At 31.5% G+C, this 17,762-nt stretch overlaps 1 protein-coding gene across 2 annotated transcripts in view; it reads left to right on the forward strand.

Annotated features, from left to right (window-relative positions):
• Nucleotides 1-17,404, forward strand: part of LOC119642809 (furin-like protease 1) — a 483,953-nt gene extending 466,549 nt beyond the window's left edge. For both annotated transcript variants that reach the window (XM_038042089.1, XM_038042088.1), the window contains one exon: nt 16,598-17,404. In XM_038042089.1, the coding sequence (XP_037898017.1) occupies nt 16,598-17,382 (785 nt within the window). In that variant the 3' untranslated portion in view covers nt 17,383-17,404. The remainder of the gene's footprint in view (nt 1-16,597) is intronic.
• The last annotated feature ends 358 nt before the right edge of the window (nt 17,405-17,762 follow it).

The raw sequence follows: 17,762 nt of genomic DNA on the forward strand, positions 1-17,762 counted from the left end.
TCTCTCTCTCTCTCTCTCTCTCTCTCTCTCTCTCTCTCTCTCTCTCTACACTTTTTTCTGACTGCCAAGACCACCACCTGACACAGTGCAAGGCGGACGTCCCCTGAGTAAATGTTAAAAAAACGCCAAATTCGAAGGCAATCCAAATAGGATCACAATGTCCGCTTATGTAATAGATAAGGTAGACAATGTATATGTGTTCTTGATCGGCAGAAAATATCATTTGAAGTATACGCCCTCTATTCTAATGCAATACACATCAATAACATATATCGAACGAACTGATCTTCAATCAATTTATTAATCAATTGTAATACATATATATGTTAGTGTGTCGATGCAAAACATTTCGGGTAATATCCAATGTAATCGTCTTTGAAAGCGAAACACATAACAACAACGAACCCATTCCCAATCTCTTCTCATTCAATTTACTCAATTCTCTTTGCTCAATTTCATACAATCATGCTCGTACTTATTACTTATTTGACGAAACAACTTAAAAATTTTTATTTGATATTTTACTTCCATATTGGTGAAGCACTAATCCTCCTAAAACTTTCTATTAAACTCTACCGAAGATAACAAGGCTCTTGTAAAAAAATAAAAAAATATCTCTTATAGTATCGTGACTAAGTTAAATTAGATTTTTTTTAATTTTCCGAGAAATGATCTTTGAGCAAAAATTTTCAAATAGTGTATCTTCGGAAGCTTTCTTTAAGTGCCGTATTCTAAATGTGACCCACAAGAGTAGCCGAGCAGGTAAGAAACGCGACTAACATGTCAGTATTAGCGTTTTCTTTGATATTATATGCGTCCAGTTGGTAAAGCCAGAACACTTACAGACTGGGTACACCTCGCTATATCATTCCTGTTCTTCACTTTTTCTTCTTTCTGGCCGTTGCCGTATTACACGAATAGAAGACGTCTCCCCAGTGATTCATCATTTAAAACAAATATATATATGTATGCATTCTAACTCGATTTATTGATATTCGTTTGCCTGTCTTGAAAACCGTTTTCGAACATTGGCGGGTCTTAAAGATCAGGAGAAAGATTTACATTTTTCAATCGCTTTCATTCAATTCATTACATTTCGGCCAATAATCTTAAGAAGGTATTATGAAATTTATTTTATTAAAGCAAAATAATTCCGATTCCAATTTTTGGATATTCAAGATTCATCCCAAAACGTAGATATGACCCTTGGAAGAACGGAGGCTGTTGTAGAAGATCGGGCGACTTTTCGACCATTTCCCATGTGACGCCTTACCTTGAAAAGTAATTATATGAATACTCGCATTAGGAGAAGTGGTGTGGTAGATTTTACGTTGGGCCATGGCCAACTCTATAGTTTCTTTACCTGTCTTTTTAGTAGTTTTCATTCATTTTGAACGATCGTTCAACTTAAGCTCTCTACACTGATGAAAAAACTAAATGTTGTTCAAAATAATTATAAAATTTTAGTTAATCATTTTATGTAATCCATTTAACTTCGCATTCGCTCAAAGATATTTTTACGCGAATTCGTAACGGCACACGCTGTGGAAAAAGTGGCTTCAATGTATGCGGATTTGCAAAAAAAAAGAGCCGCTGGTTGGGTATGAGCTCGTAAATGAGAATAAATGAATTATTTATTTGCTCTTTAATTTAAATATTGCAATAAGTAAAAAATTCAAATCGGGCTTTTAATATTGAAAAATGGGAGTTTTCAGCATATTTTTTTTCTAATAAATGCATTAAAAAACATACATAAATAATCATTTAATTTGATAATTCAAAAAGTACATATTAGAGGACATATAAAGAAATGATGATTAAATAAAAAAAAGACTGTTTAACGATACAAATCAGAAAAATGATAAATAATTCAATTGCAAAAAAAGTAAAAAAAAAAAAAATTAATTAATAAATATACGATTTAGCTGATAGAGTAATATTTGTTTTAAATTAAAAAAGAAAAGCATAAAATATATCTTTAGTAAAAAAACTTGCGTTGCTTTTCGGCTTTGAAATTACAGCATAGAATTTAAAGAGAGAAAAAAAAGAAAAAAACTATGCAAATAATTTTATTAGGTATCCAGAAATGTTTTTGCCCATCTTATGTGTATGCGGAATTAATTAAGTCAAAATATTTTTGCCTCTAAATCCGAGGAAGAAGAGAAGAAAAAGCAAAACAGTACCACAATTACAATGCGAGGAGAGAATATGCCTCGGAGACTCCTTAAACTGTCCACATTTTACAGTTAATAAGAGTTTCTAAGGCTATTTAAAGCCTACTCGTCTATCTATGAAAATCTCAAAGTTCCAAAAGTTACTTTGATCAAATTATTGCCATTTTGCATCATTAGCGAATGTTCACATCGGCGACTGCTTCAAATTTATATAGAAAATCCTTCCTAGTATCTTTGAACCATATGAATATGATTCTTTCTGTTATCAGCAGAAATAGACAAGATAAGTGACGGAGTATGATCATTAAAAGTATGTTCAATTACCAAGGTCTATATATATATATAGGAATATATAGGAATGACTTCGCGACCCCAATAGATGCGATTAAGAAGCAAGTGTCCACTTTCGCCTAACAGTAGCGTGTATGCTTTATCCAAAGCAATAATTATCTTTTGTTGACAATAAGAGACGAGTTCTTAGGCATGGCGTCAAGCCAACCAAGCATTTAACCTGCTCTAGACAGATAAACGCCATAAGTCAGCTAATAATTCAGTTAATGGTTGCAAAGTCTTAGTAAAATATACACTCTAGCGATAAATCGATAAGATTTTGTTAGGGTTAAGCAGATGTCACATTAATTTCCATTTATTTCTCAGCTTTCTAAACATCTTAGTAAACGAAAGCGTAAGAACTAAATGTACACCCAACTCTTTTTTTACAAGGTAGATGAGTTCCTTAAACACCCTTGCGAAACAAATCGTTTAAAAAATTACATGCGAAATATGGTAGATTTGGAGACATGAGAAGTAAGAAATTTCATGTTAAATATGAATGCATTTTTACTGCAAAAAACAAATTGAATTTATGTGTTCAGTGAAAATTCAATCCATAAGCACATAGAACATTAACATATTTGATATGAATTTAGGAGTAAACACCATTTGATAACAAACGTGGACTTTTATTGCGACCTGGATAAAAAATACTACCATCAGATTCAAATGAAGAAGTTCCTCCTTTGTTAGTTTCTTTGCTGTTATAAAGTCTCTTGGTAGCAGTCTTTTTTTTTTCGCAAGTTGCGCTTATATAATTTTTATATGCACGTTTCGGTAAGACACTGTCAAAATTAAAATTTAAATTACATTTTTTTTTGTATTCGTGTTAGAACAAATAATTCGTGTAAAACAAGTGTATTTTTAACATCTTGCGAATTAATCCGGCATACTAGCCGATTTTCGCCTTCGTATGTGGTTGTGTGCACAAGTTTCTGTAAGACACTGTCAAAATTCGAATTCAAAAAAAATAAATTTGTCTTGGGATTCGTGTTAGAACGAAAAGCTGGCGTGAAAAAATGTATTGATGAACCGTGTTATTTCAAAATCGTGTAAAAAAGAGCTGGGTGTATATGAATTGCAGATTAAACCGCATACCGTAAAGAACCAAAGTAAAAAAATTTTCTATTTTAAGCTCATTAAAGCAGTTTTTCTTCCACTATCGAATCTGCAAAATTCCCCATAGACACAATTCGTTTATAATGATAGCCGAATCAACATTAGGGCTTATCTTGCCATGCTTTTATACCGGCACATTTATTCATGGAACCTAGGTTAAGTGTGGGCATATTAAGGTCGCGACAGCTAGTGCGAGACGCAGACTCATCTGGATCATGTCAGCATCTTACTAGTCATCATCAGGTTTGTTGGCCGCAAATAAAGTACACTGAGAAGCTAGAAATGAACGTCTTACAACTATATTGAACGGACGTTAGAACCAGTGTTAACAGGAAATACTTTGGTCTTTAAATGTGTGGGAAAAATGGAAGATAAAGCAAAAACTTTTTTGGTCTCCTAATGATAATTTTGTAAACAAATCTACTGAACACACAAAGTCTTATTTATTATATACCTTAGTACAGTTCCTGTCTTTTCTGTTGAATAATGCTTTGCTTGAAAACTTTAAATGAAAATATATTTATGCTTTAGGCTTTAATTAAAAATATCATCATTATATACCTACAAATATACATATATATAGCTACTTGAAAACAATAATTTTTTCATATCATCATTATTCATATTTAATTAAAAATTTAAATAAAAAATAAAAAAATATTTTAAAAAAAATTGCTTAGTAATTATCGTAAACGTATATTTGTTTAATAGCTATTATATTTATATAACATATCCTTTCAAAGTGAAACAAAAAAAAAAAAAACAGAGAAATTTGAGAAACAATAAATGTTATTCAGTTTTGTTCCGTTTATGATGAAACTAAAATCCCTACAATAAACAATAACAACAACAACAACAAACGCATAAAATCAAAGTAACTTGTGTGCAATACATTAATTATTATTATTATTATTTATAATGACTTTTTTTTCTACATACATTTTTTCTTAGCGCTATGACGATAATTAGCACAAACGAAAACAATATGTAAAAAAAAAAACAAAAAAAAAGCAAAAATAACTCAGTACAATAAAACAATAGTTCTCTCTTTTTCCTTTTACCTCAGAACCAACAGCCGTAAAAACTCTAAACAATTATGTACATATTCTGTTAAGACAAAAAAAAAAAAAAATTATATATATTTTCCTACACTTTTCAACTCATAAGCATAACGTCGAGGTTTCTGCACTCACTACCTTAAAGCATATTCTTCTGACGATCTCTCAAATTTCGAGTAAACTTTCTTTTCTTTTTTTTTGTAATTTATCGATCGCCCAAAATCGTGCTACATACGTAGTAAAGTCTTTTTACCAGAACAAATATTCATATATATATTTTAAAAGCAGATACATAGCACCCTACGCCCCTAAAAGGTGCAAACGTAGAAAATTGAAGCCGTAGAATCGTATTGAATTTTGCTCATTATTGTCTCCCGTCGAAAATACCTCAAACCGTCAGCATGGTCTTTATATTGAATAATGCAATGACGGTGTTGTCTCTGAACTCAATTTTTTTACTGGCAGTAGAGGTAGAGACTTTGCGAGCCTTACTACAGCAGGCATATAATTTTCTTAATATATTCTCAAAATGCATGATTAGCCGATCACAGTGAGGACCACCCATTATTAATAATGTTATGGCCTGAACTACTCTTCAGGCGGCGTCAATTTCCAAAGTTTCTGGTTGCTAACAATTTTCTTGATCTGATAGATAGATAGATTCTTAATTGATATTCGCAGTTCGCGGTCACAAATCGACGTCATACGTACACTGATAGTAAAAAAAGAGAATTTGAAATTTCCAATCATTTTCATTGATGGTCTGATTTTGCATTAATAACCTGCAATACCTGCAATTCCGGAAGCTGTACTGCACTTTTTATTCGAAGGTGTGAGTTCCATTTTTGTGTTTTTTATTGTCTTTTACACCTTTCGACTGATTACTTTACTTCAAAGACCTCACCCTGTATTAATAGGATAAGGTAATCTTCTTTATCTTTTTTCTCAATATTGAAAAAGCCAGTTACCAAGAAATGCAGGCCATAACTTGCGCTGCGAAATATTTTTCTTCTTATCTCTTGTATAACTTGTAACAACAAGTTCGAGTTGTTTTTTTATAAAATATCAAATTTCGAGCTAAAAGTAAGGCACTAATTGCATATCCATGGGTAATAAAATCTATTTGAAATAAGTAAGAACATTATAGTCGGGCAAGAATGGCTATTAGATACGCTACACCACGAGTTAATCATCAAAAGTTACACATTATTTTGATGCGAAGCGCGTATTTGAGAAAATTAGCCAAATTCAAACAATTTTCAATAACGTTCGTTCTTTGGCCGAAACACGTCAGAGTCTACTAAATTTTATCAAAATATCCCGAAGATTGCTGTCTTTAGATTGAATACAAGAAAACAAGGCGGGCAAAAGGACGGAAGGACAAACGAAGAGACAAGCTTAAATCGATTGGGAAAGTAATTTAAGATCGATTGGTATAATAAAATATGAGCGTATCTCAAGTTCTTCTAAGTCTTGCATACACACATCCCCGGAAACTTAATATACCTTTGCAACAAATGTGGAGTAGGGTGTCAAAAGGCGCAAACTTTCCAAACATTTCCATAAATAACTTACGACTTACCATCATTTATCCGATTGGAAATTTGCCTTAATTGCATAATACACTTATTTCGAAAAACCCCAATCTGCTTCATTCCCTCCCCTCTGCTTCTTAACATAATTAAAATGAAAATGATTAAGGTAGTGCGGCTCAAAAATTCGCTTTGAAGTGTATACTTCCTCAGTTTTTTTAACTTTGCAAATTAAACTCAAACCCAAACGATCATTATATTCAGTTGGCTGATTTCATTATATTTATTTCATAATAATTAAAAGTTAATACTTGGAATATTGCGAAAAACCATAAAGCATCTAAAACTACTTAACATAAAAGAACAATAAAAATTAACATCAATAATAGTATATGAATATGTATAACAGATTTATCCTTAAAGCACTCAAGCGCACGTCATCCATAGCATATATATATACATATATATATATATATATATAGTTATTTAAGTTTAAATTCCTTTAAAACTGTTAAAGTGGGAAAAAAATATATTTAAATCTTTTTATATTTTAAACGCATAGTAGTGAATTTTTAGTACAATTTTTATGTTATATGGTGTCTTCTTTTTTTTTTTTTTTTTTTTTTTTTAATATGATTTAAGTTTAAAAATAATTACAAAATAACTTATAAAGAGAAACTGATATTATTCTTTAATACTTAAAAAAAAAAAATAAATAAAAACAATACAATACAAAAAATAATCAATTTTTAAAGACACTTAGATTTAAATGCAAAAGTAAACAAAAGATAAAACCGACTACTAATCCTATATAAGTTCTAATACGGGGATATTGGGATATTCGTTAAGGGCGCCCTCTCCCAACTCTTTTGACATTTGCATTAGCTGTTTCCAATTCATACCACCTATCCCGCACCGCGGAGGCCAACTGAGTACTAAGCCTTGGGCGATAATTCGATAAAAATGAAAATCATTTTCCTCTTTTGCAATATATTTTAAAACCAGTATTTTAAAGATTTATCGCAAGTAACAGTCGCCTCACCAAAGCAGTCTAAGCACCAGCTTGTTATCTAAGAGAAGCCAATCCGCAAATCATAATTATCAAAACAACTCCTGTTATTATTCCATTTAATTTTAGAAGGCTTTTAATTATAAATTTATCAAGGCAATAACAACCGCCCACAGATTTGCGCAAGCATTATCACTATGACGAATTTTGACAAAAGAAAAAGAATTTGGATAGAGAGACATTATTAAGCCGTAGCTTGTTATTCTATATCACAAACAAACGTAGACTTCCGGGGTCCTCAACGCAAAGTTCTATAAAACAACCATCTTTGATTGTGCCGTATTAACTTTCACATGTGCTTAGTAGACTTTTACAAATTAAAACTTGAGAAGAAACTAATGCAAAGAGAAATGAATATTAGGGCGCGCCGACGGACAAGACGTTACACCTTATACTAAAGGTAAAAAAGAAAAGGAAGAACGATAGAGAGAGAGAGAGAGAGAGAGAGAGAGACAGAAAATGATAGAAATAAAGTGAAATAAAAAGCCAAATTATTAGTTATAGTTAAAACTGGTTATAGGGAATAGAAAGGTTTTTATTTGAAAAAAAAAAACCATTATCCTCTCCTAACAACAAAAAATAAACAAAACTTCAAATCCAATAAAAGTTTACTATTAAAATTTTAAAAAGGAAACAAACAAAACAATAAAAATGAAATTGAAAATAATAATCCGAGAAGCCACAAACAAAAAATAAAAATTCTTGGATAATTTCAAAATGAATTCAAACAAAAGATTGAAAATAAAAACGACAACATTATGTAAAGCATTTTAGTGTTAAGGCCGTAGAAACTCTGCCACAACAAAAACAGCAACAAAGTAAACTGAAAATTAAAAATTTGCAAAGAAATATATCTACATATACATATATGTATATATACATATATATATATACATATGTATATATACATATATATACTTGTGTATATATATGTATACTGTATCTATGTAAATATAAATATATTGTATTCTATATAATAATGATAATAATAATAATAAATCTCTTGTATAAGGGAAAGTGAGAAACAGAAACAGTGAGAGAGAGAGAAAGAGAGAGAAAGAGAGAGAGAGAGAGAGAGAGAGAGAGAGACACAGAGAGTAAAAGAAAAACAAATAATTTTAAAAAATAAAAGTGAAAAACCAAAAAAACAAACCAGTTTTCAACAAAAAAAAATAACGGTAATAATAAATAATTAGCATTTTATTTAGAAAAGTGTATAAATAATTCTTTGAAAAAACCAAATAGTTAATCAAAACTCTCTACTGGCCGCCATTGCTATTGTAGACGCACACGTGTACAATAAAAATAAATCGATCTAATCATATCTGTCCAGCGGTCTACCTTTTATTGCCGTTCGGAAGAGTGAAAAAATTTGAGCAAAAAAATTGATACTTAAAACGTGAATTCTTAGTTTGCTTCTATAAATCGGAGTTGAAAACGCATATAATCCACACATTATTAAGAACTGAACTGAAGAACCGCAACAGCGAAGAAAAATGCATTTTTTGGAAAACTCTAAACTCAAATTGTTCTCTGAAGCACAATTATCTAAAAGTTCATCTCCAATTAATTAAATCAATTGGCTTGCTCGCAATTAACAAACCAGTTTGATGGTGGGTACACAAGATTCATCCCCGAGATTAATGTAATTACATCTGGTAGACAGTCATTTTTATTCGGCTAAAATTCCTCCTTGTTGCTCTCTCAAATTATTAACTTTGGAAAGTTGCCCGCGAAATAATGTAAGGTATGTAATGCTAGGCCTTGCGCGATTGTAGAGATTACACCTTCTTTCCTAAGCATTCACTACAGTGGCGGTATGCTTGGTTTTCTCGAAAGGACAAGAATTGCTTCCAAAGTAGGTTTTTTTTTTATCTTACTTACAAATACTCTTTAACGGAAGTGAAAGGTAATATCGAGATTATCTTCTCCCTTAAATATGTAGCGCTCTAATAAATCATCATATTTTCCAAAGTCAAAGACCAATCAAAGAACAACATATTTCAACACGTCGGGCAAAGCCGACCATTAGATTTTTTATACCACTTCGCCTAATACAATCGTTCATTCATTTTTTTAATAGTACACTAAAAATTTTACGTCATTTCATGAAATAAATGCATCATTTCCATGAAAGTTCTCTTATTGGAGGACACCCAAACGTCAACGTAGTCTAAATTTAGCAAATTTAATTCATTTGTCAAAGATTACGCTGTTTTTCAATTGCTTCCCTCATAACAAACCACAAATTAGACTTTGTCTCTTCGTATGGTGCGGTCTAAATAATAGACTTACGTGATCCAAATTCCCTATAATTAATTTACTAAGGAGTAATTTTCATCATAAAATGTTAAAAATTTCGCCATAGAAAGGCTTGTTTTTCATTGGAATTCTTATAAGGGGATGCAAAAAATTGATCAACGTGGTCCGAATTTTCGTCAAAAAGTATTGAAAATGAAGTCGCTTCACCATAAACAGATCCAGCTTCCGTAGAAACTGCTATATGGCAAAATGTTAAAAAAATTTCCCCATCCATTTCAAAGTTTTCGCACAAATTTAGAAAGCCAAAATGCTATTACTAAGCAAAATTGTCATTACTTTTTTGTGTAACTACTTATTAAAATAAGGGCGAGAGTAATCAAAAAAACGGTTCACTTCGAATCATATTCGCTAGCGTTCGTCCTCAGTTCAAAACGCGTGAACGCACCAAATTTTATCGAAATATCTCGAAAATGATGATGTGTAGGTTGAACACAAGAATACGTGGACAGATGGACAGACACAAATCATATTCGAATCGACCGCTGTAATAAAAAGTTTGTCCTTCTGGGTGTTGCAAATGTTCGCCGAAACTTACCACACTATGTGGCGCAATTGGTGTAGGGCATAATAAGACTTAGAAAGAACCTTTTTAATATATCCGCTTTACATAAGTATTACTCAGGCCACAGTGTGTGTAGTATTGAAGAAAAGCTACTCTGAAGACTTAATCATGTCCAAGAACAATTATAAGAAAATTGACTGTAGTGGCTATGTTACAGCCAAGTCCATGAATGAACTCTGTTGACAATTCGAACTTATCCATAGGCAAGAAGACAGAACATATATCCAATTTTTGAACTCACAGCAAGTTAATCCGTGAACTTGAAACCTCAATGCGAGTTTTTTATGAAAAACACTTTTTAAAAAATATCAATTCATGTATACTTGCTACTCTTCCTTGGACGGCAGATATAAAAATCAGATAAAAATTTCTATATACATTTATCGTTGCACAGATATGTTCAAAACTTTCATTATTGAGTTTATCAATAAAAATTCCAAATTTCTAAAATTGAATTTATAAAAAACATAATTGAAATAACTAACTGTCTGGTTTAAAAAGAAAAAGTGTTTCTAATATATGTACACTGTATAGAGGAGAATTGAAAGGTAAGCGAAAATATGCTGTAATAAAAACATAAAAGAAAAAGAATTGAAGAATTCCTTTAAATGGAGAGTAAGAAGAAATGAAAGCATCATTTTTTTTTTTTTTTTTCTTTAAGAAATCATTCTTAATAAAAATTTTCAGTTAAAAATGTTTTCAGAAAATTTTCTCAAATCGTTTTATAATAAAATGATACATTATTTAATACGTTCCGATTTGATATTAAAGGTGAGTTTTTTTTTTTTTTAAACTCGTCGATTGTGTCTAAGATGTGTCTTAAAAAACTTTAAATTCTTCTATCGTAGATTATTTTCATGTTATGCGTGTGTGTATGTATGTATCTTAGTATTTAGTACTTTCTTGCTCATAACTAACGTTTGTGTTTTAAAAATTTATTCGCTATGAATATCTAATATCAAACCAAAAACACTATTGAATACTCCATCTGTTGCACTCAAAAAATTACGCATCAAAGACATTACACATACACGTGATCAAGCAAACATTTCCGATCGACGAACGATTCTAAATTTCGTTAGTTTTTAGTGCGCTGTCTATCCGTCTGTCTGCTTTGAAGAAGCAAAATCAATTCGATATATTCCTATATCAATTATTTGAATTAATTAAAAAAATTATTATAAAAAAACTCATCAACATGAAAAATGATGGTCAAATATGACTGCATCTTTTATACCCACCCACCATTGCCTTTAAAACCTCCAAAAGAACACAAAAATTTGAAATTTTGTTACTCTATACTATTGGTTGGAATATACAGGAAAACTTTCATATCATGTATAGAATGCCTTTGGTTTTTTTATGATTAATAAGAATTTTTCGAATTTTTCTGTTTTCGAAGATAGATGTGTCCTGAGTTCCATCGATTGAGTCTGTTTTAAATAACAAAGCCGCACGCAAATAACCTTAATACCAATCTTTGCATGGAAGCCTTCGACCGTTGAGTACCGGCGTAACGTGAGCTGCGTTGCGCATTTCCATTCAAGACAAGTGTCCTACGGAAATAAAAGAGATATTAAATCCTTCGTCTGGTCTGTACGTCTTTCTCACCGATCTCACCCACTTGTCTTGGAGTTGCCTGTATACCACATAATACACTACGGGGACTCGTCGTTTTCTAACCTTGCTGCCCGCCTTTGGAACAACCTACCAGTCCTGCCATATCTGATTTCCCCACTGTTACAAGCACTAATTCTTTCCTTCCTCGCTCTCCTCATAACTCTCACCACCGTGTCCGCACGTATAGGCGACATCCCCTGCCTGAGTGGCTGGTCATACAAAAAAAAAAAAAAAAAGCGCGTGGCTTCACAGCTTGCTGTTGTTTTATAACAAAATTAGTATTGGAGTGTTTAATTGTGACAAAGTGTTCTCAAATACCAGATTTAATATAAAGGCACAAAATCTATAACAAGAGAACAAATTTTTTTTCCACCACGCCATCAATGCCAAATCTGTTGGAAATATTCAGAAAGTCTTATTAAGCGTGAAAGAGCAGTTTGTAATCCCAAGCTAGCAGCACTTTCAAAAGTAATGAAAAATTTAAAATTTTCCTTTTCCAAAGGTAGCGGTAGTTAGTGAAGATGCAGGTTTTGTTTCAAGGCGAATGAAACTTGTTGCTTGCTTTGCTTATGTCTCTTTTTCCGGGAGATTAAACTTTTCATTTAATTCTTTCATTTTTATGTAACAAATAAATAATGTTTATATATTTATACATATTTCTTGCTTTTGGTTCATCGTCACAACTCAACTCACCTTTAATTTTTGGTTTTTACTGTATAAGAATGTATCATTCACTATGATTTTTTTTTTTAAATTATTACGCACAAATCATTTATTAGGTGGAATGCTTTTATTTTTTCTGGTGGCAGCTTTTAATAAAAAAATCGAATTCTATTAATTAATTAATTAATCTTTTACTGTTTATTTGTTTTATTTCAATAAACAAAAGCATGTTTTCGCCCAAATTTGTTTAATTATTTTCATATTTTTTGTCAAATTAATTTGTTCATTTTTTTTTTTTTTTTTGAAATATTATTAAAATAATTAATATTAGTTTAATAATTAATATTTTATATTAACATTTATTAATTGTTATTTTCCCCTTCACACTCGATGGATGTAATTACTTCAAAATCTTAATAATATACAATGTGAATGTGATTTAAATTCACGTACGCTTGCTTTTCTTTTTACACGATAGACACGTTGCCAAAAAATTCGTGTAAAAAGAAAATTAGGTGCGGTTTCATCTAAAAGCTTCATTAGGAACAGTTGAAATCACCTCCAAGTTTGGTATTTTATCAAAAAAAAAAAAAAAAATTCATCCCAAGTCAGATTTGTGAATAACCCTTACTTCCTTGTGTATTCGATTTCGACGTTACGTAAATGTACTTTTTATATCGCATCGTCTGAATTACATCCAATATAGTAAATGTTTTTTTTTGACAATTGTTTAAATAGCTCAGCCTTATTTTGTAGGTAATTGAAATAAGTAAGAATATCGCATTTGGACAATGCCAAACGCTAATGTGCCATATACTATCTTACCTAAAATAATTTTCCATCTATTTTCATGATAAAATATTCAAAATTTTAGTTCCACGTAAACGCATACCTTTCATGGAAGTCCTTATATGAAAGAGTACTGCAAACGCAGACTGATATGCTCTAAATTTAGCAAAATTAAACTACTTTTCAAAGACCTTAGAATTATTTATCTATTCTCGTCATGAACACAAATAATCAGACTTACTTTCATAAGTTCCTTTAAACTTACGTAGTAGAAATTCGATGCAGTTAAATTCTAAGTCAAATAGGCTTTTTAGACCCATCGCCGAATGTCAGGGATATGTTCATTTTCTCAAAATATTTGCTATAGATAGGAGGAAACTTCAGAGACAGTATAAAGTATATCTATAGGCTTCGCCGGTATTAATTCTATCGGTCTGCGCTTTTGTCTGTGGTAAAGACACTTGAAGATTGAACATTCTTGCATGCGAATTGCTATTGACAACGAGTGAATTGTGTTCTTTGCCCATTACTCATAAACTAAAGCGAAACGATAAATACTTTCCCGCACATTCTGTGGATTACCTTACAGTACCTATACAAATATAGAAAAAATGGTCCCGCCTATCCGATATTATAAAGTATGAACACATCAATTTTTTTTTGATTTTTGAAGATAATTAATATGAGATATTCCACCCCAGCAGAACTCTACGAAACGACTTAAAAAAATTCAAAACCGAGAACAAGTTAAAATATTGTAATAGAATAAGACCGACGTTAACATACTCTACATTACTTTGTCTAATGTATTTACTGATTACGGTTATAAAATACGGGAGAGGATCTGATAGACGCATCTATGTAGCCCAAACATACTGCAACAAATTTATTTATTTACAAGGCAATTCAAAGTATACACCCATGCAAATTTTCCACATACTTTTACTATGGTGAAATATGCTTTTTGTAGAGAAGTATCGAAAATAAAAAGTTGCTTCATATAACGACTTTTCAAAATAGGTCCTTTTGTAGGCAACGGCCTTAAAAACGCTTCATTTTTGATTCGATTTTCTATACCTTTCATCCCCAGGCACAAAATATGTCAATGTTACAAATTTCATCAAAGTATATTGACAATTACAACACAGACACGTCTAGGTCGATTTAGGCAATGGAAGTTATAAGCTGAGCCCACACAAGGCAAAAAGACAAAGCTAGTTGCTTTTTGCTTGAACTGAATCGAATTACTTGAATTCGATCTTCATCCGACGAGAACGATTAGAAGAAATACTTCAGATAAAGCTTTAACTCGGCTGACAGGGAGACATTCTCTTGAGTTTCTTCCCATATTTATGAAGATCGAAAGTAAGTACGCGTCTTATAAAGGCCTCTAATATAATATCTAACTAAAATATTATTATGTGTCGCAAACCTTTTGGAAATTCCAAATATCCTCTGTAGCGGAAGATGTGATCTTTTCAAGTTTTTCTCTTTTCAAGTGATTGTGTGCTGTCGACATGTTTTTCTTTTTACGTACTTTTTAACTTGAGATTTAAACAAACTACATATGCGCAAATCACATGCTTTTCTGTCAATTTTTGAATATTAACAATTCCGAAAGCAAAAAGGAAAGTCGAAAGCGCTAAGACCCGAACTCTCACAATGGCGATGACTACTAACTAATTCTGAAACATCTCTAATGTTTTGCCGGTAAATGTGAATAATGTCTGTAGTTCCTTCCTTAGTTACTCTTCCGAAGAAGGACTGGAGTAGCTAACTAAAGTATTCAGCGGTTACGAAACCTTATTTTTTCACATAAAATAACACGATTGTTAGAATTATCATCTGCGCTAGTTCCTGGAGCACATGTGTGGATGGGGGGACATAGCTTCGCCCATTCAAAACAACAGCTTGTGAAGACATGAGTGTTTTGAACTTTATGAATAGAAATAAAAAAAAAAATATTACGCCTTACAGTTAAAGCGAGACGTAACGGACTAAACTGCTGAAGCATTTAAGACGAACGTCAAGACGAATGTATTTATAATACTTGATGAGGTGTAGTACATCTCTCAATCCAATCAATTTATTGATGGAAACCTTCAATTTTCGTTCAATCCTAAATATGCCGATGTGAACTGGCCATCAAAAGCATGCGACATGGCTTGCAACGTTTTCTTAGCGGCAATCTTAAGTGGTTGATTTACTCCAATAAACTACAAACATAGAAAAACTTTAAAAACAACATTATTCATGCTATTGGAGAAATTAATGTAGATCTTATGTGGAAAAATGACTGCATTTTTATTGTTCTAGAATCGGATTTTCACAAAAATCTCCGACCAGTCACATATGTGAAATCATATTTAAATAAAAAAGAACTAACATTTAAAATAAAAAAACTCACGTATATATGTCGGTGTGCGTACTTTTGTTAAATATTTGCTGATCATTTTTTCGTTTCACTTGAATTGACTTTTCAAAATAGGGCGTTATAAGGCGAGTGGTGGAAAAGGCCGATCGATCTAAATAATTTTGACAAAAGCACGCCAATACACCAAATTTCCTCAAAGTATCTCAATAATTTGCAACCTGTAGCTTAAACACAGATTTTCACAAACAGACAACAGACGGACAGAAAATCATTCTGAATCGATCGTTATAAGAAAAGGTGGATCTATCTGAAACCCTTTTGTGTTTTACATACTAACTTAATACATCCTCTATAACAAGGGGTGTATGGTATAAAAACATGAAAAAACTAAATTTCCAAACTCTATAATATTGGATGTTTTTTGTAGAATACGGATGGAATATACGTATCTTTATCGTATGTCCATCGCAAAAAAAAAACATGTTCTTACCTGTTAATACATTTTCATAGAGGCTGGTTTGGTTTTATTTTTATCCTATTCGCGAATATATTTATGGGAATTTTTTTTTTTTTTTCAAATGTTTTCCATATAAATATTGAAAATTTTTAATTAACATTCCTTCCATATTTTTTTCGTCACTGGTTGCATAAGAAAGATAAGCCTGTGGTCGGTTCGCCAAGAAAATGAAGTGATAATGCACTTACTTACCTTTTAATGAAAAAAATTTATTTAAATTTTAGACACGAAAAGACCATCTATCTATTCTTTCCTTACCTAACGTAATTTTTCATTCTCTCCATACTAACGGTAATAAAATCTTTTCATTAACGCTTGCGGTCATTCACTTTTTTATATAATATTATAATAAAAAATATATTCTTTTATTTTGAAATTACTTTTCCCTTTACTTTTGTAATTTATTCATTGTTTTCTGTCATTTCGTTTTCGTTCTTTTTTTTTTTTTTATTTTACTTTCATCAGCTTGCGCACCACCTACATTTTTCTTTAGGGGCCGTTGCTATGACAAGTGCCCCAGTCAGACTTACGTCATTAAACACAACGATATGGTGGATAATATCAGCAACATTGTTACGTATCAATCCAAAGACGATGTAGATGAAGAATTACAATCGTTGGAGCGTAAGCGGCGTTATCATTATAAAACTTTAAAGGTGAACGAATTTAACATCGATAGAGGGGAGACCACTACTACAGAAAATGAAGGTTTCTTTGCGCCAAACATTATGCTAAGTTGCGCTGCCTGTGATGTAACATGTCGTCAATGTTACGGTCCATTGAATTCCCAATGCAATATTTGCTTCCCAGGCAGTCAATTACGGCGAATTCCTTATACGAATGACAGTTATTGCTATATGTTCGCTGAACGCAGCTCTGGCAATAACAGCCACGACAACCATTCTACCGTTCAGCAAAATAAAACTAATTTCAATTTTTTGCTACCATTGTTATACTTGATACCGACGTTTATCACGATATCGGTTATAATGCTTCTAATAATCTACGGTTGGAACAATTACCTAAATAAAAGAAACAACAGTAACGGTGAAATGGCAGCCACTTATGCGTACGATCGTGTGGCATTAATAAGCAATGAAGATGACGAAGTGGAAGCCGAAATGGCAGATAATGAAACTGATGCTGGCGACGATTATCATAACCAAGATGAAATTGACAACAAAAATGTTAAAAAAATTGTTCATAAAACTGTAATCAAAATTTATACCGATGCATCAGAAATCTTATAACGAGGTTTCTCTAATGATTAAGCTTAACTTTTTATTTTTTTTTAAAGTATTTTTTATATAAATATGTATAACAATTAAGTAAATTTTTATGTTAGAAAAATTTCGCATTTCATAAAGTACACAAAATGGCACACATTTTTTTAATAATTTTATACATAAAATCAACTACATATATATTTTTCTTCTTTACCGAAAATGTATATTGAAATGAAAATAAAACAAAATTGAATTCAATTACTATCAGCAAAATGGCTTTCGAATCTTAGTTTAGATGATTATCTTAATATTTCGCACATTTAGGTCTTATTATCGTATTGTGAATTTTAGATTAGCGCAGCTTTTATTGGCAATCGTTAGAAAATCTATTTGGAAAGGATTTG

The sequence above is a fragment of the Glossina fuscipes genome, unplaced genomic scaffold (genome assembly GCF_014805625.2).
Source record: "Glossina fuscipes isolate IAEA_lab_2018 unplaced genomic scaffold, Yale_Gfus_2 257, whole genome shotgun sequence".
Taxonomy (NCBI): Eukaryota; Metazoa; Arthropoda; class Insecta; order Diptera; family Glossinidae; genus Glossina; species Glossina fuscipes.